This window comes from Falco punctatus, assembly GCF_963210335.1.
Source record: "Falco punctatus genome assembly, chromosome: 3".
NCBI lineage: Eukaryota > Metazoa > Chordata > Aves > Falconiformes > Falconidae > Falco > Falco punctatus.
Window position 1 is genome coordinate 110,806,671 of NC_137582.1, and position 22,895 is coordinate 110,829,565.

Genomic DNA, 22,895 nt, shown 5'->3' on the forward strand with positions numbered 1-22,895 from the left:
CTCAGACTGAAGAGCTGAAGCCAACATGTACACAGACAAGGTTTGGCAGAGCGTCACATTAAAAAGTCACATCTCTGCAACCTGGGTCCAGATCTTGGACGTTTTTTCCATGTATAAAGTAACATCTTCATGCACTAATACCAATTGCTTTATTTCAGTCCAAAAGTACCTGCCCACATTTTGAGTACACTGTGTCTGGATGTGCATTGGAGATGCTTGCAGCCACACTGTTTTCACATATCCCACAGATTTCAATCCAGCTGTATTCCACAAAAGGTTTAATACCAATTGACAAATATGACTGAGATGTACCTGAAATTCCACCTCAAGAAACCCAGCAATGCTTGTTCAGAAAAGGATTACAAGGCTTTTTTTTTTTTTTTTTTTTTTTTTTCCAAATATCACTCCAGAACAGTGGACTGCAGTCTGGGGTGGCTAGTTTTCCAGCACATACTACTTGATTGCATATCCTAGGATGCTGTTTATTTCTGTAATGGCAACTGCTCTTTTAACTGTATGTTTTCAGCACAGAAAGCATGATAGACAGGAGCTTTCAGAAATGTCTTTAGCCTGAGCAAAGAGAGTATTGAGAACATTCTTGTCAAACTTGGTCATTAACTGTAGTAATAATGTCTGCAGCTTGTCATTAAAAAAGAATCAAGGAGAAGCTGATTAAATGCACCAGAAGGAAACAAAAATTTCCATTCCCTTACTTTTTCCTTGACACGTTGCACTTCATTTGAAGCTTGCTAATATACCAGCCAAAATAATTGTAAGGGCCTGGATTCTTTCTTAATACAATAGTCACGGTTCACTAGTTAGAATCTGTATAGAATTAGCCAGTGACATGGATGAATGGAAAAATACACTTAAATAACACTCTTTCAGGGCTTATTAATTAGAAAGCTTCTATCAATACAGTGCAATGCATTCTTTTCCTATTTCTACTACTAAACTAAAAAATGATCACAATATAGTACACATCACATAAAGACAAGAAATGTCCTAGTGGTGCTTACGCCTGTAACACAAGAATTAGCAAAAACTCAGGTCAGTCTTTCCATGCAAGTGCTTTTCTCCAGAGACTTTTGGGGCACACTTCATATTCATGGCAAAAGCAGCTTAAAGCAGAATTAGCACAACAAGCTGTGATGCACCTTGTTCCATTTTTCAAAGGTTCGCTTCAATCAGCCATACCTGACAACTGTAACCAGCAATACCACACTACTGAATATAACATCAGCTTGGCAAAACTGTCATGAAAATACATTAGCACAGACACAAAATGGACTTGCTGATTAACGTGAATGTGATCACCATGAAAAGACTGAATGGTATTTCACTCCACATCGCAAGCTGTCCCTCCTAATGCAAGTCTACCTCAGCCTTTAGACTATTGTTCATCCCCACAGTATCTGACAGCCTTCCACATAAAATCAATAGGAATAGCAAAGAAGACTTAATGGAGTCTCTGGCACTTTTCCCATTTTAAGGCAAAGTCCTGCTGAGGACTTTGCAGACTTTGGGCATAGACCTTTTTTGTTGTTGCTTGGATAGCGAGAAGGCTTTCAAAGAGAAAAATAAGCATCAGTATCTGCTGGCGAATACAGCTTGTATCTGCAAGAGAAAAAACCCAGCAAGCTCGAGTGGAGACTGAGAGTTGAAGTTTCCTGCCCAGGTCTGATTCTCTCTGTAATGTGAAAGAAGTGTTCTGGAAGTACAGACGGCAAAGTGGGGGCCCGCTACCAAGGCTGTGTCAACCATTTCAAGCAGATAACTCCTACACTGCTGTCTTCCTATGCAGATCGCTGCTACTCTTGGCAGAAAATAAATAAATAAGTGTGTGTGGGGGGGAGGCGATTCATGTTATTTAAAACTATGGGAGAACTTACATGTGTATTCTTTGGAAGAGAGGAGATCAAGAGCATATTAGTATCCAGTGGGGAACTGACAGGAGGAATGCTATAGGATTCTTAAAAACAGGGTAAGAGGCAATAAGTTCATCTTGAGAAAGGATCAAGATTTAAAAGAAACTTGCTTGGAAGTTTTAAAGCAAAAACTATTGAGGTGAGGGTGAACCATCCTATACTGCATTATATAAAAGCTAGGGTTAACAGTTAAAAGAAAATGAAGCCTTATGTTGAAAAGGGGCTTTGCATTCTGGCTGGTGCAGCCCCCAAAAAGCTCTTCATCTCCTCATGTGTGTATGGACATGCCCTGTGCATGGCTTCTTCCACCAGAGAAACAGCAATTCTGAAGAATAATAGTGGCACTTACTCAGCTTGGATCCCGGATTCTGCCTCGAGCTTGTTTGACAGCCGCCTGTTGAAAAGCTAACCAGCAGTTTATTTAATTGAATGCCTAACTTTCAGTTGGTGAGTAGTCTTACTGATTTAATATGTGATCCAAGTTAGGTTTATAGTCAGTATAACTGGTGATACAAGGTCTGAACCTACCAAAAGTTGACTTCCATCAGAAAAAGGCAGGGAAGTTGGTTTTTTTTAAGCTTTCTGGCTTCATTTCAGCCTTCTCTCTTTTTTCATTTATTTATTTACTGGGAAGAAAGGAGAAGAGTGTGTGTGGAGAAGGGAAGGAAGGTACCCTGGGACAGCACATGCTGCACTGTAAAATGCAAAAAAGGTTTCTCAGAACCACGTGTTCTAAACATCACCTTGGAGTCATACAATAATAAATACTCAATATTACACTGAGAGGGTCTAATTGCCAAGTAACTATAGCAATGGAGAGAAAAGGCTGTCTTTGGACACATTCCCTCCTGCCCTAATTTTTCCCTGGGGTGGGGAAGGGGTACAGAGAATGTGCTCTAGATCCTTAATGGATAACGTTTTCCAGAGCCCCCTCTGATCACTTGGTGACTCTGGGATTTAAAAAGCAGCAGACTGATTTCTCAGAAGGAAGCTGGACGTTCAAAACAATTACACTGAACTATTCCATCCCCTCAGAAAGGGTTTAATGCTCCAGGTTCCTGATGCAAGGCTGTCAAAATACATTGAGACCCATTACACAGCAATGCGACCCTTTATGAAGCGCCTTACAGTCCAACAGCTCACCACCGCTTCCTTCATCCCCAAAGAAACAGCACTTGCCAGTAAGCCTAACAGCCTGAAAATGAGTAAGTGTGAAGTGAGACTACACATTGGCCTGCACCAGGTATTTGTTTTTGCCAAAGGGAAGACCACATTTCTGGGCTGTTTTTAAACACCGATTTCTGGAATTTAATTTGGGGATGGTGGGGATCAAAGAATTATCTGGAGGCTTCAAATATCTTTCTCTTCCTGATAGTTTCCAGAGCTGTTCTGAAATGGGAGGGTGGAGCTCGCACATGGGGATGTACCACTGGGTCAGTGGTTTCAGAACACTTTTTTTATCCGGTCAGGGGAAAAAAACCTGCTTGATCCTGGTGGTATTTTTATAAGTAACTTAATGCATGGTTCTATTTTTGATACTCACTATGTAGCAATGCAAACTGATTTGAGTAAATTACAGGGGGAGGAAGAGAAAAGGAGGCTCCCTTTCAGGGAAACCTCTTGGACCTGCAAGGGCTTAGTTTAACCAGGCACCTGCCAAAAAACTTTTTTAAAAAGCCATTCAGATATTTTTTTTTTTAAGTAAGTAAAAACAATAGGCAATTGTGATTGTTCAGTAATATGTGAAGGAGTTTAACTAAACCAAATATTGGAAAAACCTTTCATCACTGCTCTAGATCAAAACCAGTTATACTTTTAAGACAAACAGAAGACCACAAATGAAAATAACTTGAGAAAATTTTTGCTAACTTCAGAGTTTTGACTTCTATTTTTTGCTTTAGTCTTTAATTGACTTGTTAAAGAACCTCCAGTTTTATAAAGCAGTAGAGCTGCCTCCTCCTCTCCAACCTGATAAAGAAAACTGTCAAACCTTGAAGAAATCAAAACAAGTAATCACAGCTAGAAATTGCCTTACCGAGTGTGAATGGGGACATTATTACTCAAAAAATGCTCTGTATTTTTCCACAAGGCTTCTAGAGAATTACTTCCAGAAAGCCTACACAACACTTGCAATATAAAGATCATTACAGTAAGTTTGAAACTATTCACGCTTACATTACCAGTTCCACAAGACTGTAGCACATTTCAGGATGTGCCAAAGAGCCATAAATCATTGAGAACTTTCCCCACAGCTCCTTAATCTAATATTAGCATCCTACTGTATGGAATAATTCTTGAATACAACAGCCTTCCAGAAATTATTCAGCTCCTACTCCCAATTAAGCACAAAGGTGTGGGGCCTGGATTGCTCTTAACTAGAAGTGATCCCTGGGACATCAATAGGGTTTGGCAACAGCTTTTTATTCACACCCCTGTACCTCATTTCAGGCCCTGAGGAGAAGCAGAGGGCGGCCAGCTAAAATGCAGGAGCTGTGTAGAATGCAGGACCTCTGCGAGCATTGGTGAGGGAAAACCTACGTGGGAATGCATATCCAGCGGGATATACCCAACTGCAGTGGGAGAGATGGGACCCTACAGCAAAGATCGTCTCTTACCAAGGATGAGGTGAGAGCCCTGAGGGGAGCAGGTCAACAGGCGTGGCCCCAAGCTAGGGGCCTGTGAGAAGACGCGAATCCTGCTGTAGACTGAGGGATATGAGGCCATACAGGGCCACAGCGGGAGCCCTGGCTGCAGGGATTGGGCCTAGGAAGGGCTGGGACTGTGGTGGGCCGGGTCCTACGGGGAAAAACGGGAGTTTGGGCCGGCCTCAAGGTCGAGCGCAGCAGCCATCGCGCCCTCCCGCCAGTAACCTTGACGACGGCGGCCGCGGGAAATCTCGCGAGATCTAGCACGCCGCCGCTTGCCCGAGCCAGCACATCTCGCGAGAGTTGCGCGGGGGAGGAGGCGAGGGCACGGCCTGCGGTGGGAGGGGATGGCCAAGATGGCGTCGGAGGGCGAGCTGGGCAGGAAGTGGGACCGGTGTCTGGCCGACTCCGCCGTCAAGCTGGGTAAGGGCGGGGAGGGCAGGGCGGAGGGGGAGGACCCGGGGAGGAGCGGTGGCCGCCGGCCCGGCGGCCCGGGGCTGGGAGAGCCGCCGCGTGCCCGCCCCGGCGGCGCGGCCGGGCCCGGCGAGGAAGGGCCCTGTGAGGCCCGGTGCCCCCCGCCGCTTCGGGCCCGGCTGAGGGCGGCGGCGGCCACGCCGTGCTGTGGGCCCGGGCGGGGCAGCGGGATGTCCTGTGGCTTCGCCCTCAGCGCAGGGCGCTGCCCCCGAGGGTCGGGGAGCGGCGCGGCGGGGGGAGCCGGGCGGCCCCGGCCCTGGCAAGGTGACCTTGGCCGCGGGCGTGGACCCCCGCTGGGCCCGCTCCCGCCGCCGCCGCGGGCCTTGCGGTCCGGCCTGGCCCGTCTTACCCGCGGTCCGGTAGCGGAGGGGCGTTTGTGGCCTCTGGTTTCTTCCTCGGTAGAAGACGAGAGGTTTCCCGGGGAAATCTCTCGCCGTGCTGGGCTGCGGGCCCGCGGGACGCCCCCTGCCTTGAATGAATGGGCCCGGGTAGGCACAGGGCACAGCCCGGGCCGTTGGTGCCACTGCCTCGCTGCCTTGAGTTTCACTGCGACGAGGCCTTGGTTCTCCAAACCTGTTCCTGCCGAGCTGTCCACATCACTCAGTGTACGAGGTGGGCTGTGTTTATTAAAAGCGATACGCAGAGTGACACGCTGATAGCTTTGGCATGTGTTACTTCGTACAGTGCATGGTTTGACATTGAGAAGCTTTCCGTCCACTCTCCCAGCCCTGCAGACAGTTGTGCCTTTAAGTTAGGGAGCAGTTCTGTTGATTTTTCCTTATGTTTGTTTGTCCTTAAAGTTGAGACTGTGCACGTGCCTACAGTGCTTCAGTTTGCAACAAACAGTTCGTAATGCTGTACTTAGAACTGCAAGTTTTGGGAGCGATCGTAATCGAGTACGTGCAGTTTGGTGCTCCTAATGTGACAGGCTGGAAAATCGACCAGACAAGAGTCTGTGGTTTTACAAAATGTGTGTACAAAACCAAATCTTTAAATGCAATGTATAGACCCAGAGGTAAAGTATCTGACACAAAAGGTATGCGTTCCTTGTTGGTGCCGACGTCTCTTTTAGAGCCATAAATATTATCTGAGAAATGTGAATGTTTATTTCTTGTTGCTGCAGTGGCCTTATGCTTGAAAGCTGATGAGGAACTCAGTGTTTTAGTTGCCTAATACTTTTCCATTAGAAAAGATGTTTAGTAATTTTAAGTAAACTGAAACTTCCATTGTTTATAGCAGGCCTTTGAAAAGTGTCAAGTGCTCCAGAGAAATGTTTTGCCTTATGAAATTCTATTCAGGTTTGTCTGACAAACATATCCAGATATGTTTATGTTTCCATAGCGTTGGTTGCTTTATCATAAAATATTAAGTATGCCAAATTATAAACAAGAACTTGTTCTATGCTGCAGCTGTACATATAGGAATCCTGTACATGGAAAGCCTCTCCAGGAGGCTGAAAGAAGCAGATACAGGGCCGATTTCGATGTAGCATGTTGCTTCAGCAGGCCTTTTGTTTTAATGTGGTGTTTTCTTCCATCCTAATGTGGCAACAGAAGAAAAAATGTATGTTTGGACTTTCTGCACTAGTGCTCTAGGCCAAGGATTCCCAGTGTTAGCGTCATGATGGCATTGAGTTGAGGTCTCAGTAAAATTTATGCTTTTCATTAGATTGCCCAAAAAGGGCACGTGGGCTGCAGGGCTCTAATTTTATCCTCAGCACTAAATCCAGTGTGATGGCCTCAGACACATGTTTCTCTTCATGCGTGATAGCATTTTTTTGTTTTGTGTGCTTTTACAATTGATCCAGTAACTGAAGCATCTGTGCTGGCAACCTCCTCCATGATATTAACAACAAATGGCTCGGTATGAACTTTGGAAGTCAGAACAACCAAGAAGTTCTTCATACTCCAGTAGTTTGTGACTGAAGATGATGATGGCCTTTAAATGCGAAGTGAGTCTGTAGCCTAGCTATGCAAACAGTTAACTGTGCACTGACAACACAAACTTTCTCAATGGAAATGATTTTTTCCTCTGTAGGGAGTTCAAAAACTTTTGTGGTTATGGTGATTGCTTTTGTAATATTACTGCAAAGTTTGCTGGAGTTCCCAGTAAACTATCAAGGGTGGTTGTTATACTGGGAAGAAGGAAAGAAAATAAACTTTTTTTACTTGAAAATTTTATTGCTTGTTATATGGGATATAGAAGTTTACCAAATCCTTGCTTCTTTGTTGGACTTTTCCTTTTGGTGGCCACAGTTTCCTTCCTGTATGTTCCTTTATATCCTTCCTGAATGCTATTGCAAGAGAGGTCTTTCCAGCCAATAGATCGGGAAAACCAAACATTGTGATTACCACTGTGTTTTCCCGTTCCAGACCCTGTAAATAAAGGAAAGCACTGAATTTCTGAAGCTTTGCATGACGGACAGTTTTCCAGTGTCTGTGAGAACTGTAGAGACACAACTCCTGTGGATTAATTGAGGGCTGGAGGGACATGGGAAACAGAAGAGAGTGAGAAGGGGAGGCAGCAGCTATCGAGGTGACTTTATTAGTAATAGTGTATTTTTAAATAATGGCTGGAGGCTGTGCAGCCTGTTCTGTCTTGTAGTAGTCTGTCAGGCTTTTCGCTGCAGTTGCATAAACCAGTGTGTTTGTAGTTGGCTGTGGTGTTTGTAGTGGTACTGTACTGTTTTAGTTGGAGATCAAGCTCCTGGAAGAAACTTTTATCTCCTGCCACTAAAATGTCCAAAATACGTATTTATCTTATGTTACATCGTTTGAAATGCTGTATTATATTTTTGACCTCTTGGTCGCTACCTGTGTGCATCTTGTAATTAGTATTAAAACTCTTTCCTGTTAGTTCAAAACAAAATACGTTGTCAGGCATTGTTAAGACAGTATTTCACTTCAAAGAGTTAAGTACTGTAAAACTGTTTGCCTGCACAAAACCTCAGAACATTAAGAGTTTATGCGCTCACCTCCTTATTAGGACTGACATTTGTTTTGCTACTGGGGAGGATGGGTCTAGGTATTTTTGTTCCCTTTCTAAATCTAGCTGTAACCACAGTTCTTCGTATAGCGGGCTGGGTTGTGCTTTCTTGGCTGACCAGGTGGTTTCTCTGATGGGCGATCCAGATCACACTGGCTCTGGCTTCACACCGTCCTTAAGACTTTTCACCCCTGCAGTCATTTAAATAAATTCTGGTCTATCTTTCTTACCGATACTGATTTTTGTTACCCATCAGAAAAGTTGCTTCTTTTGTGTAGGGAAGGAGAATCAAACTACAGTGGCCTTTCTTTTTCTTCCCAACTTGCAAAACTTTATAAACTCCTGTCCCCTCTCCAGCCTTCACAGCCTTTTCTTCCTTTTTATTCAGTAGAGCTCTGCAGAGAAAGGACAGGAAGGTAATTAGTATTGTGGTCTTCTACCATCGTACCAGCTTCAAACCCTGTTTAAAGAGTTTGTTTGTTTGTTTAACTAATTGGTAGTTCGTTCCTCTTTATTTGGAAAGACAATTACTCATGAAGGACAGACAGAACTGTTTTTTCTCTGCAAAGCTATAATTTTGGACGAATTATTGTTACATGCTGTTTCCAGGAAACAGGGAGACAATGAAGAGTATATGTGTAAGGAGAGGGAGATTTGTGTGCCAGTGTGTCTTGGTTTGTTTTGAAACTGTTGTAGTTTTAAATTACTCAAATGCTGTAATTTACCTGTTATTGAAAGGTAGTCCTAGGAAAGCTGTTTGCTTCTTGACTTTTGTGTTAAGTTGCTGTGCTGAAGTTCATTATTTTTGCATGAGATAAATGTTTTGACATATGTCTGTGGTTGACCAAAATTCATCCTGGAAGCTTGTAAATAACCCAGTGTAGTGATCTTCATTTTCCTCTAATCCTCTGTTTTGACATCTGAAAATAAAAACTGCTCCCAATTTCCATTTAATAGGAATTTTTAAAGAGAAAAGGGCACTTCCAATTCTCCTGCAACTGTTAATGTGATTTCTTCTGGCTTGCATCATCTGGCATGCTTGAAGAGCTGTTTCTGTTAATGGTGAGGGTGAAATAGTATTGTTTGTGTCACTCTACAGATTGAGTCTTTCAGAAAGAATCATTGTATGGATTGCAATGTCAGTATTTTTAAATAATCCTTCATATGGTTATGAATAGGATAAAGTCAGTCTATATAATAACAAAGCTTGATTATACTTTCTGAAAACTGGATTAGACTTTCTCTAAATGCGCAAAAATCCTGAAATTCCTGTTTTGAAGTGTTTTTTTGCTTGGCAATTACAACGTGGCCATCCAGTCTTAGCTACCAGGTCAAAAGACTTGTTCTTCGTTTGGGGTTTTGTTCTTAATACTGGAGAACACAAATATTATGCAATCACACAACTGTGTTGTTATGTGAGCTTTGTTTGCAACCCCAAGTTACTTTCCTTTGTCATACAGGAGAAGATCCAATTCTACTAGTTGTATCTTGTAGCAGACCAAGTAGTGTAAATATTAACTGCTTATGGCTTAAGTTGTGCAGGAAGACAGTACAGCTAATGAAAACATGTTTTGTTTGGAAGAGAGAGGCAAAATTTGTCCAACAGCAATATTTAGTTATGTTGTTAGCAGAGTTCTGATTAAGGGGCTGTTATCTTCTGTTGGAAGACAGGAAAATCTTTAGGAATCCAGGTGTTTCTTCTCCTAACCGCGCTGTGTCCTGCTGTTTCTCTTGGCTGGCCATTCAACTGGGTCAGAAAGCTCTGCCCTGGGTGCACCCATTGGCTTGCTAACTGAAGCTGTGAGCGATGCTGGGGGAAGCCCTGCTCGACCCTTCTTCCCGCCAGTTCTTGGCAATACATCTGGTGTGCAAGAAAACCTGAAAGAACAACTGTGGCATCCATCTGGTAGTGCAGCCATTTAAAACCCCAGACTACGTAAGATCTCCTCTGCTGGAAATGAATCCAAAGCGTGCTGACTTCTTGTCCTCTGCATTAGTGCATTGATGGATGGCAACTGTGCCTTTTTTGGGAGGTGGCACACAGTGACACTGTATACGGAACGAGGACTCTAGCCAAGTGATACCCTAAACTACTATCTTGGTCCTGAAGATGTTACAGCAGTAGGTGGGAACAACTCTTTATTCTTTGTTCTATCAGATATAGTTCCCTAAGAAAATCCTTTCAGGGCTGCTGGCACATCCTTGATAATAAATTAATAGTGAGAGTTTTGAGAAGGGTCAGGCTTCTTTGCTTAGCATTCCTGCTGGTGAGATGCCACCGTAACGCTTCTTGCTCTAAGTTGCCTCTATTTCTTTGCTGAGCCAGTAGACGTCAGTAATGGTCAACCTACATTGAATGGGTGTGAAGAAGCATGAGTGCCAACCCTCGTAGTTCGGATTGAGAAAGCTCTAAATGTGGATGTGTTTACTCCAGCTAAACTTTTCTTTTTAGCAGTGCCATTGTTTTTGTTAGTGGAATGTTTTATTGCAGTAAGACAAAGTAGAGTTTTCTGTCAGAGGTGTATCTTTCATATTATGAGTATCTTGCTGATTTCTTCTATATGTGGTTCTAAAGTGAGTGCAACCCTGACTTTGTCTAAAAGCTTGATTGATGAGGTCCTTAGTTGCGCTGTCTATTCAAAGAACAGCTTCCGCTCTTCTCCCCTTTTAAAAGAGGGAGGAAATGCGCGTGCCCTCTCCTTTCACCAGCTCAGTCATGGGTGTGAGGATGAAAAGTTTCGGGTCTGCTATGAGACTATTGCTGTGATTGCTTGGGAGATCATGGGCTAAGGCGATACTTCCTGCTGCTGCCTGTCCATCTGCAAAAGCCCCGATGTTTATCTAAGTAAGGTTAGCCTGCGGGCAGAGGCTGACCTGCAGGAGTGCTGAAGGGTGGCAGCGGCCCTTGAAAGCATGTTGGGATTTTTGTATTATAATGGTATTTGGATATTTATATTCTGTCATTCCAAGTATTCTGTGCTACTACAGTCAAATGCTAGAAGAAGAAAAAATACTTTCCCCCCTCTGCTTCTTCCTTGAGTACTTGGTATACAGTTTCGTGATGTTCTAGCGTCCTTGCTCTTTTTTCTGTCTGCTATGTAAACAATCCACACAACAGGGGAGATGAGAATGAAAGCTTCAAAGCTGATGTTTGAAGAAAACCTGATTCCTGCCATGAAAGACCTTGCTAAGGGTCTGCTTAAAATTAATTCTGTCTGTAAATCAGTGATTTTGTGGTCTCGGATTTCCAACTAGTAATCAGTACTGCCCTGTAAAGGCCCTGGTATATGAAGAAGGCTCTCCTCCCTGTTTTTGCAAAACAATTACCTGTGTATCTTGTCAAAGCAGCATTGGAGGGGGGCAGGATGGGAAACTGCAACAGGAGGGCGAATACAGTTTGGAGAGTTGCTTGCCTTTTTTGTTTGTTTTGAAGATCTTGAGTTTTCTTGGGTATTTCCTTACCTAAAGCAAATTTTAGTGCTGGCCCAAGCTGATGCTCATTTGAAACTTCCAGTGTATCAGGCCCATGGATGAGATCTGCTGTTGGACCTTGAAGCTATTGCTGTCCTCGGAGAAACTAACCAATCTAATCAATTTTCCCGATCCTAATGGAAGCGCTCTTTCTATTTGGGAAGCAATCTTCTCTGCTGGGACAAGCCTGTGACCTATTTTAGAGTGTCTTGTCTATATAGAGTAGTCGCTATATTCTTAGAACAAGAAGACATCTTCCAGGAGCTCCTTCTTCATTTGATTTCATTCATTTAGTTCTTTTAAATTGTAAAATAACAGAATCTGATGGACAGGAGACTGCAGCTCTCTATTTTGTATTTGTGTATAAGGAACAGCAGAGGAAAATAATAGTTTTCTTTTTGTCATCATCTTAAGTAATTGAAGAACTTGCAGCTGCTATAGTAACAGCAACACATTGGCCAAGTGTCAGTGAGCATATATGTTTTAATCCTTCGGTTTTTAAGTTTCAAACTAGTGAAGAAAAATGTATCTAGGTGTGGCAAGTCTTAATAGGTGCTTCAGCCCATAGCTACTTGGGTAGCCTAGGAAAGAACCATATAGTACCGCTGTTGGAGGGACTGTTAACTAAATTTATAGAAGAAGCTTTTCCCAGATGTTCTTGTGGGGCAGGAGCCCATCCTGAAGATTTGTGTTTCTCTCAGAGACACTTTTATGATGTCCTGTTGGGTATACGGCACGTGCTCTTCTGTGTGTTAGATTGATTTGAGGTACTGTGACATTTCTCATGGAAGGTGTATGAGCCAAAAAAGTAGAATGAAAAAGTTTTGGAGACTTGGCTTTCTGCCTAATACCAATTCCGTGTGGCTGCACTGGTCCGTACGGCCAGGATGCTTACTGGGGAGCAGGAGTAAGATGGCCACAGAACTGTCCTGTCCCCTGTTGACACTTGACTGTAAATGGGTTTAAGCTGAAGTGATAGATGTAGGGTGGAAGAGACTGTTTTTCTAGTTAAACATTTTAAACTGTCAGAGAAGGTGAAAAATGGGTTATACTCTTTCCTGTGGCCTTTTCCTCCAAAGAGTCTGTCATGCAAGAAAGGGAGGGAAAATGTGCCTGGCATGGATCAAGCCCTTAGTTTTTCCATGTTCGTTTGTTTTTATTGTAAGATAAACCTTTCATGTTTTATTGTTATGAAGTTAAAGCCTGGCCTAGAGGTGCTGATCTTTAGTAGAAACAGCTGCAGACTGAGTGTCCCCTGGTCAGGTGGGAGGCTCTTTGAAGCAACATGTTGCCTCTTTAAAAGGAAATTGAGCATGTGAGAACTTAAACCTGTAAAACTCATCAACAGCTCTGCCATTGTTTATCTCTGGTGTAACTCTATACAGAATTAAAGTGAAACGCATTACTTTGCTGGTAAGGTGGTTTCGCTCCCTCTTGGTCCTGGGGACGCAGGAAATGACCACATAACCACAAATATGTTCTAGTGGAATGAAGATGAGTGACAAACTATCCACAGAAATAGGTTCTTAACCAGATGGGCTGAGAAATTAAATGTAGTCGAAGCTTCTGGTTTTAAGTTAAAACCAATGCTTAAACATTAAAACCAAGTAGAAAGGAGTGAATGCTGTATGTGCACTGGCTGGTGTGAGGGGGCAGATCTAAGTGTTTCTTGTTGGTGGGTGTTATCAGCAATGATTTTCAGCACAGATTGTAGTCTTTTCCTCAGTAAGAAAAGGAGTGAACCTAGCTGCCTTTGGGATGAGGGAAGCTAAGGTACTTCTTTGGCTTCGTTTCTCAAGTTACTTTCCTGTACAGAAAACAAAAAATCCTTAGCTGTCAGTCTCCTTTACTTCTCTGTGGCATTTTCATAACTTAAAGCAAGGCACTAGGTATCTTACCATCATCTTTTTAAACTGATCAGCCACTGTACTTGCCTTCCTGCTGGAACAGGCTGCAGTGATAGCCTCTAAAATTGCATGAAAATTGCATTTTCATGAAAAAGCAGAATCCCTTGAGATGCACTGCTTCAGAAAGAAGCTTTTTAAGGAAAGACAGAATGGTCTTTCCTAAGTCAGTTGTGCTGGACCACATCTGCTTAACAGTGTTGTTGGGTATTAGCGTGGGGGAAGACCTAGGTTTTGTTTTAGGTTTAGGTTGAATTGCAGATGGCAGAAATAAATTTTTCACCTTTTAAGTGTATCCTGTAGCTTCCTCCATAGCCAGCAGGAAGCAGCATTGATGACACCTGCGTGGAGCCCTTACAAGCGGGGCTGTAATGTGAGAGAGCATCTGAAGGAGGTGAAGAGAATACAAGACAATGACGATTTCTGGAAGTAGATGGAAAGAAACTGTATTAAGGATAGCAGCTTCCTTAGTGCAGACTTTTCTTAAGAAAGTAAGCAGTTTACCACCACTCCGGTAAGAAGAATGTGGACTTGACTGGTAACGTGGAAAATGTGGTGACATTAGAAACTGCCTGGGCTCTGCATTGAGATGATGCAGAATTTGTCATCGTGTAAATCATTTCTCATTGATTAGCTAAACTGTTTGGATTGGCAGAGGGGATCTTTTCTTGGACAGGAAGCGTAGGACCAGTATCACTCACTGCATGACAGGCCTTCTGAACTGGACAGTTCAAACAACGCCTACTGCTGTCTGAACGGAAAGTAATTGCCTCCAGAAAGTCGTTTTCAGACCTATGGTACAACAGCCCAAAACAAAAAGGCAGCATAACTGCATATTACAGGAAAAGACTGGCAGAAGGAGGCAGGTCAGAGGGCCGAACGGTTGTCCGTTGGATGAATTCTTGAAGATAGTGATTATCCTTAATAGCATAAACATTCTGGGAGAGCCAACACCAGCTGTATTATAGCAAAGGTACAGAAGGAAGGCCCTACTTGGCGAGGGGGAGTGGAGGAATTAGCACGGATGAACCACTGCACTTAGTAATGCATGATGTCTCCTCCAGTCTGCATATAAGTGCCGGTCAGTGATGTGGTATGAGTAGTTAGCTGTCTGTATGAGATGCTCCAAGTAGTGTATCTCTTGCTGTCTGTAATGCAGAAAAAAACGCAAAGCTCTGACCAGACATCTGAGGGACTGAGACTTTCCCTTAGCTGTGCAAATGATTAGAGTGAAAATCTGACCTTCTACAAAAGGTTCGGTTTCTAAAATGTCTGGGGGAGTTATGTCAGGACCACTTGGCAGGCAGTCAAAGTTCTTTCCTGCAGTTGCATGTTTTGTAAACCTACTCCAAAGTTGTAGTGACCTGGTAAAGTAGTTACCTCTGTCACAATTGAAAATCCGTAGTAGAATGAAGAGAGTTTTCAAAAGCAACTCTGATTTCCAGCTCTCAGTAAATATGGATTGTGAAGCCCTAACAGGAGAGTAAACGTAAGGAGGTTTGCTCAGATCATTTGTTTGGTCATCTCTGTTCTAATATTCAAGATTTTATAATCAACGAAAAACATGGGGTGCTTGGTTAACTTACTAGGTAGTGCAATAAGTATTGTTTAAATATCTGAGCCTCAATAGAATCTACCATTAGATAATTTTTTGCACGGAAAAAGGTTTAAAAAGCAGAAGGAAACTAAAAAGAAAGAAAAATGGAACTTACTCCTATATGCCGTGAGGGTATATGATTCTTTAGTATTGTTCTGGACTTAACCCAGTTAGTAATGTGTTCAACAGGAGCTTAAATAAGGATCATATGGTCTTAGGAATATTTAAAAAAAATAAGGTATGTCTTTTAATTAATAAAGCTTGCTATACCTTTTATATTTCTTGTATTGAAAGGGGAGAATTGAAATGCATAACAGGATATTTTTGCTACAAAATAAATCTGCAACTCTTAGAATATTTTTTTTAATGAGCATATGCATGACTGATTTTATTTTTTCCTTTTTTAAACTTTTGTATTTCTGCACCTTATCTAAAATTCCTGTCTTTAGTGGATAGAATTAAAGATAGAATTTGCCCACTGAGCTCCAAGTGTTCACTGTTACATTTATTGGGTCGTGAGAGGAGTTTTGCAGACTTGCCTGACTTCTTGCAAAAAATCATAAGTGCACGTTCCAAGGAAAGCAAAAATTATTTTTAAATGTGCCAGCCGAGGTTTTTTTTTTTAAATGGTGCTGGATAAATTTTTTTCAACTGCTGCAGTTATTTCTATATATAGTATGAGGATGTGAAAAGTCTTTCATTTCTAATGTGTTTAAATATGCTCCATAATGAATGTTCTGGATGTGGAAGATAAGCAGCCTGGAGCTTTCTTTTGCAAGGTATAGGGTAACACAAAGCATCAAAGTTTTGCTGCCCTCAGGACACACATTGAAGTAGTTAAAGTAGTGAGATAAACGAAATACAATAAGATATTCATCTGCAAAATCTAAAGCTCAAGGACACAAGAAGTTTTCATTTAAGTGTTTCTCATTTGCTGACAATGAGCCAAATAAATCTTAATTCCACATTGTAGATGGTGACAGAAATTCAGTAACTTTCCCTGGGATGAGAGTCTGGTTTGTTTCTCAAATCTTTCTGATAATCTACTTAGATATGTTGGGATTCAAATCTGAAATAGCTTGTTAAAATTTTTTAAGAAAACAAGAATTATTTTTTTCAGAATTGCTATTTCAGAATGTTTTTGTTTTGTGTGATGAAATAACGTGTAGCCTGATATTCCTGGGTTGGAACAAGAATTACTGTAAAGAACGAAATCACATTCCATTACTTTGCATTATCTTAGTCCTCACTCACTTCATTTCTTCTTACAGGTGCTGGATTTGGATTAGGAATTGTTTTCTCAGTCATCTTCTTCAAAAGTAAGTACGCTGCAGTAATCTTGGCTGCCTGGTTTTCTTATTTCCGTCTATTTTAGGTGCAGTTTAAAACCAAGAAGTCTTTGAGGCATGTAAAACTTAATCGGCATGTTAGACCAATTCTTTCATTATAGGTCATCTCTTTTCAGTTGAGATGGAGTTACCTAAACTTTTAGCTGTTGTGTAACAAGGTTGTTACACGCAGCATCTTTCTAAGCTCCTACTGTGCTCAGCTCAAATTCTGGAATTGCAGGAAACCCTGAGCCAAATTACTGGAGCCATGTGTCTAGACATCAGTTTATGCCAGTCTTGCCAGTGTTTTAAAACTGATCTACATTCTTTTTTAGTTATGCTTTGGTAATGGAATAATTTTCAGTAGTATCTTGAATTCAGAGATTGCTGTCCATTAAATTCTAAATACGATGCCTTACTTGCTGTTACTCTTGTTGTTCTTCTGAAGTGGTCTGGTTTTTAGACAATTTTAGGGCTCGTAGAACTTGAAAATGCCTAATATGTGTCTTCCAGTAATTTATTCTTTCTTGGTGCTTATTTAACAATGCTTTCACTGTCACGTGAAATGAACAACTTTTCTTGACTTTAATTTTTCCTCTCTGCTTGCTTTCCCCACAGGAAGGACATGGCCTATTGCTTTTGGGTCAGGGATGGGGTTAGGAATGGCTTATTCCAATTGTCAACATGACTTCCAGTCTCCATATCTTCTCCATGGTAAATTTGTAAAAGTAAGTATTGGTACTAGTTGCTATTAATTGGTAACTTTGTAAGTGAGCATTAAATGGTACATCTAGAGACCATTTAAATGGATATTCCTCTGACTTTCACAAAAGTGTACCAGTAAGAAACTTGTATTGCTGAAGCAGGGGTGGTTCCCCTGCTCTTCAGAAAATTTTAATATTTGGTGTGTTTAGCAGGAAACTTACTAGACTGAATACACAGACTTAGTCTAACAGATTCTACAGGTAGGTTTCCCACAACTGAAAACAAGTATAATAAAAATACATGCTAGAAAAGCTGAAAAACTTAAACTTTGTTGTTTTCAGACTTTGAAAGAGAGGAGCTAGGAAGAAACTGAAAGTCATGTCAGGTAGATCTGCCTGTGGAAGTGTATTGTTGACTTTCTGTGGGGTTGTTTTTTTTTCCTTTTCAACATGAAAACACTAGGAAGTTTTGTGGCTTGTTTGGCTGGATAGTAATGTAATAATTAGTCTGGAGAAATTTTACAATTTAAATAGTTTCGAAGAGGATAATCTGCGTGAGTTCAGTATTATCACTGACCATGCTGAGATAAAACAGTTAAAACCAGAAGAATTAACAGGAACTATTTGTGTGCTCACAAACTGCCTGCAGTGCATGAAGTCCACAAACTGTCTCTGTTAATATTTTCTTTCTTTTTTTTACATGTAAAAGTTGGGGCTGTTTGTATGGTAGCTTATTCTTGTGGCACCTGGGGACAAAAAGGATATGCGTGCATACTTCGGATCCCCAAAGCCATATATTGCTAAAAGCATTTCCCTAATACCAGTGGAGAGGCATTCACCAGGACATATTTACAGTTATTTTAGCACTTCAGAAAGTACTGAGATCAAATGCTCTGCCAGGAACTTTTCGTGGCAAGTACACAGAATGCAAAAATTGCTCCTGTATCGCTTGTCTGCTGATGGAGGAGGCCTGAAAGTGTTTTGGGGCTTTTTTTCTGATGCATCTAGAGCTGTAAGTTGAGTCCAATTCTCCTGAGATTTATGGGCAGACGTGTTGCCACCCTTCTGCAGCCCTAGCAGACATACCTGTTTATAAATAAGTTCTTCAGCTGTCTGATAAGAAAGGAGAAACGATAACAAGATTCTTGAACAACTTCTTCAGAATAAAATATTTTGGATAGCAACATAGAGAAACTGACTTAGATGCAGCTGATGCAACACTGCAAGCTACGGCCCAGAATCAAAAGTCTGTGCTTGAGTCTTCTGGCTGGATTTGTTAACATTTAAAACGTGTTAGCTTTACACACCATCCTGAGGGTATTCCTCCAATTTATGTCTCAAAAAAGAATTTGGAATGACATGCCTGTGGCTTCAGGTGAGTGGTAAATGCCCTGTTCACATGGTCTTAAGAAAGCATTATTCATTCAAGGATGCTTGTTACTAGGGATGTTGGGCAACAGAAAACTGACTTTCAGGTCAGCCTAGTAAGGGATTTCATTTGGATTAAGGACTAATCTGTGTTCTGGAGCAAGGGTGGTCCTTCGAAGCATGAGGTAATTGGAAGGACACTTTGCAGAAGAACCACAGCTGCCTGCATGGCACAAGACTAGACAAATAGTTTCCAGCGCACTGTCTCTGCTAGCTTTCTCTGGCACAAAGAAGCTGAATATGTGGAGAGAGGGAACACATGGATGAAGCCATCTAATGGTTAATGTCATTAATTCTCTCCAAAATGTCATGTCATGGATAATGGCTCCAGGGTTATTACAACAAAATTATTTCATTTCTGTTGGTTAGGAACATGGAAAATATTGTTGCATTATCACTCATCTGTTTTTTTCCTAGAAAACACTGTTGTAGCTAAACTCTATAGGACTTCCTTTACAAAACTGAGTTCTGTTCAAATGCTAACTTGTCAAAATGTGAGATTCTGCAAGAAAATTAGCTTTATTAAGAGAGAGAGAAATGTAACACTGATTAACCTGAAAGAAATTATTTCTAGTTTTCTGAACCTGTCAAGTTCATAGGATCACAGGATAACTCAAGTTGGAAAGGACTTCAAGAAGGTCATCTAGTCTGACCTCACACCGGGGTCAGCTATGAGGTCAGACCAGGTTAGTCAGGGCTTTATCCAGTCTGAATTCTTGATTCTTCAGGATCAAGTTCTTAATTCTGAATCTTAAGTGAGAATGAGAGAGGACAGTGGACCTTCACGATACCAAATAATCAGGAGACTGCAAAGTGACTTTACAGCTGTTCTAACTGTAACTTGGATCATCACAGTGCCCATTCTTTGGGTTAGTAATTTGATCGTGAAACACTAACACCAATGCAAGAGCCATTCATGTAGACTAAGAGACTACTTAAAATGCAGAAAAGCTCTAATTTGTGGTCATAAGATTCTGAGGGCTGCTTTTTTTTTTTAAAGTAATTTGATCAAGTGGATTTCACTGTGACTTCAGCTGAATTTAAAATCAACATCTAGCAATTCAAGGCTTAAAACAGTATGACTGAAAGTTACTTCCCATTTTGCAAGAAAACCTGTTCCATGTATCATATTTCTCAGGTTATTTAGCCTGTATTTATCACCCCAAAACCCACAACCCTGTACTCTGATAACAATGTGGATTATATTGATGTGCAAGAATACAAGAAGTCTGGCAACTGGAGCCTTTCCTCCTGCTCTTTGTGGCTTTGATTTCTATCTGATTTCTATTCAATCTGTGAATAGTTGACTTGAAGAATAATGTTGGGGGTTTTTTTGAAGTACCCATTTTATCAGAATGGAGGGTTATATGCATGAAAACGTGGCATGCTTCTTGGATGAAAATAGCAGCTTAACTTCTCCACGCTCAACTTCTTAGTCTAGTGAAGGATGAAAATATTAGTCTACCTTCTGGAAATGTCACAAAGCTAAGTGGCTTGCTTTACATCGTGCAGCACCTTCCATGTAAGGAACCCAAATGGCTTTTTAATAATATAAGCCTTCTTGCTTTACAGGAACAGTGACTAATGACTAAGACTATCCCAGTGGGAAGGAAGGAGAAATCAATGATTATTCCTCAGGAATACTGAAGTGCCCCTGGAATAAGCCAACATTCTTCAGTAACGATCACCAGTAACTCTTTATACTCCAACAAACTGTTTCTGTACATGAAACAAAGTTCTGTTGCTTGTTTTGTATCATGTCTGGAAAGTGCAAGGAAGAGCTCTTCTGGGAAATAAATAAAGGAAAAATGGCCTTCTCTGGTGTGTTGACTTTGTATGTGAGTGTGAGGGAGAGAGAATGGAAGGAGCGAACTTCATTTTGAGTACCTAGCAGCTGTGACCACCTGGGTAAAAGCCATTGTGAGAGCTCTTCAGAAAAGACAGCCGTCGTATGTTCCTCTCCACTCCTGCAAGGCAACCCCCGTCTAACGTACAGTTCAAAGAAGCATTCCCACCTCATAAATCACCCACTAGACCCCTGGTGCTTTTGCTGGTGTTTGGAGAGGAATATAAATACTCCTATGTCTTGTTTGTACAGTTGCCCTTTACAATTGGAATGTTGTCCTCTCCAAAGAGGCAGAATCCAAAAGGGCAGATCCTAACTGTGTGACTGATGCAGCTAGCCAGTGCTGTCTCTTGAAGCTTAGAGTCATGGAATGACCCAATTTTGAAACTTCCTGGGATAGTGGTTGAACTAAATGTCTAGCTCTGAGCTTACTTTTTAGATTGATTGTTTTTTCGCCCCTCTTCTGTGGGAGAACATACAGGTTTCAGTGTCTGGGAACGTCACAAATACTTAAAGCTCTTTATTATCTTGGCAATTCACTGGTCCAAGTACTCCTTTCTACTTTCCATTTACCCCAGTCCTTGTAATTACTTGTTGGCATGTTGTCTACTGCTCTTCTCCTGATTCAAGAGGTTGTCTTCAGTGTTTCTTTACTCAGCACAATTTTCTAGCTATTGAGATGGCTCTCGAGGGCCTCTTTTCTTTGTCCCATGCTTGCTGCGTATTGTCTGCGTAGCACAAGATGTAAATGCTTGTCTCCTGAGATAGAAACGGAATGGTACAGATTGATGTGGAACTTTCCTTTATTGAAAGCCTGTTCTGCTGCATGGTGAGTGCTGGCAGATGGAAGAGTGACAAAAAAATTCCTCTCCAGAAAGGAAAACACAATGGAAAACAAGTTGCGCAATATTTGTGTTTTAAACGGTGCCAGAAAAGGAAGGGGATGGTCTGAGGGTCGGTCTTCTGAACTTGGAGAGCTTGAGAAGCTCCTTATCTCACCGAGCAATGGACTGAGATTTGGTCTGGGTGCTACGGCGGTCCTGCACCCCCACATACCCCTGGGCGCATGTGTGTGGATCTTGCAGGCTGAAGAAACATGTTGAGCTGTGCCCAGAGTCAACAGAAGCTGAAGAGCTTGCCTAGAGCAATGGACTTGTGAAATAAAATAGCTTTAATGCCAGAGCGGCATTAAAGACTGTCAAAGCATGATACCATCCAGGACCATTGCTCGAGCATGTCCTTGTTTTTCCACCTCCTCCCTTGCCGGACTGCATTCATCAGTCAGGTCAAAACAGCTTATTGGAAACAGGATCTCTTTCTTTCTTCCCAATTTTGAATCATTTTATCTGGCCCCAATTTTTAATTTGAACTATGTACTTTGGAGCCAGAGCTCCTCTGTGGTTTGGAAAGTGTTTTTATTGAGTTCTGTGCATGTGTGCTGCAATGCTAGCAGTCTGGTAAGCCCCTGTGCTCAGCTGGAGGGAAGAGCATCAACCTGGGTAAGAAACAGGAGAACCAAAAGTGGTAGCAGCGCTCTTGAATATAATGGCTGTCGGAAAAAACTTTAGCTCGCACTGTGTCATTTGGGCTGTGATGATGGGTTCCACTTTTATTTATTGTCCCTGGTGACGAGTTGTCCTGCCCTAGTATGCTCTGCTTTAGTTCAAATATTGATTTCCCAGAGTTCATTCTTACTTTGATCTACTGTGGCCCGTGATCAAGTGGTTCTGCTGGCCCTGTGACTCTGAGGGTACCAGTTGTAGATATCAATTTAAAGTGTGTCCTTTATTGCTAGAGTGAGAATAATCACAACAAGTGTTCTCGCTCAATAATACAAAATCTAGTAGGGTGAGTGTGGAAAAATTGCACAATTTAAAAAGTGGAATTTAAAATTTGTCATTTAAATGGGGTAAAACCTTTTTTTGTTTGTTTGTTTTTCACAGCTGCCTTGCTTGTTTTTTGTGTTGAGATATGTATATGCATATATAACTAGCACATAACGGGCCTGTATTTGTTTTGGTTTGATTAAAGTTGTATTATTCAAAACCTATTTTTGAACCTGTCCATGTAAGCTGTGCAAAGTATCTCCTGGTGAGGACAAGTCTCCTGTTTCGCTCTATGGGAATGAGACCATACTGTTCCCAACTGAGGTTGGAATAGGAATGGTTTCCTGCTGCTTGATTTCTAATTACATAAATGGAAGGGGGAAAAGTGGAAATTCTAAGTACCAAAAGGCATGTTAAATTTAGTATAATACGCTCATCTGGAAACTATCACATTTTTCCTTCTTTCTTAAGCCTGCTGAAATCATTGCTTCGTCTTAACTGTAGTGTGATTTGGATCAGTACCAAAAAGTGCAAACAAGATGGGCCTAAAAAAGTCAGGTGTCCCTACCCGAAACATGATGAGACCTTTTAGTGGAGAAGTTACTGTATCACCCTGATGCAATTGGAATAGGAAATCAGTGAGTATACAGTGAGTAAAGAAACCATACTGCTATCTAAGAGAAGGGGGAAGCAAAAAAAAAAACCCACCCCAAAAAAGAAGAAGCTGTTTGCTGAATGGAACTGTTTTTGAATGTTTAA

At 41.6% G+C, this 22,895-nt stretch overlaps 1 protein-coding gene and 1 long non-coding RNA gene across 2 annotated transcripts; both read left to right on the top strand.

Moving 5' to 3' along the window:
- Positions 1 to 4,878: 4,878 nt before the first annotated feature.
- MICOS10 (mitochondrial contact site and cristae organizing system subunit 10) lies at positions 4,879 to 20,281 on the top strand. The gene is made up of 4 exons (XM_080379334.1): positions 4,879 to 4,996; positions 16,276 to 16,323; positions 16,951 to 17,060; positions 20,037 to 20,281. The coding sequence occupies exons 1-4, from the start codon at positions 4,921 to 4,923 to the stop codon at positions 20,043 to 20,045; spliced, it is 243 nt and encodes an 80-aa protein (XP_080235460.1). The 5' UTR covers positions 4,879 to 4,920; the 3' UTR covers positions 20,046 to 20,281.
- LOC308060510 lies at positions 5,005 to 9,700 on the top strand. The gene is made up of 2 exons (XR_013926768.1): positions 5,005 to 5,659; positions 6,855 to 9,700. It is a non-coding gene; the product is annotated as an uncharacterized lncRNA (long non-coding RNA).
- Positions 20,282 to 22,895: the final 2,614 nt, after the last annotated feature.

Bases quoted from the DNA above. Each gene is read 5' to 3' on its own strand.
- MICOS10 (XM_080379334.1), top strand. From the start codon at position 4,921: ATGGCCAAGATGGCGTCGGAGGGCGAGCTGGGCAGGAAGTGGGACCGG. The intron at 4,997-16,275 runs GTAAGGGCGGGG...TTCTTCTTACAG, and splicing joins CGACTCCGCCGTCAAGCTGG to GTGCTGGATTTGGATTAGGA. The intron at 16,324-16,950 runs GTAAGTACGCTG...CTTTCCCCACAG, and splicing joins CTCAGTCATCTTCTTCAAAA to GAAGGACATGGCCTATTGCT.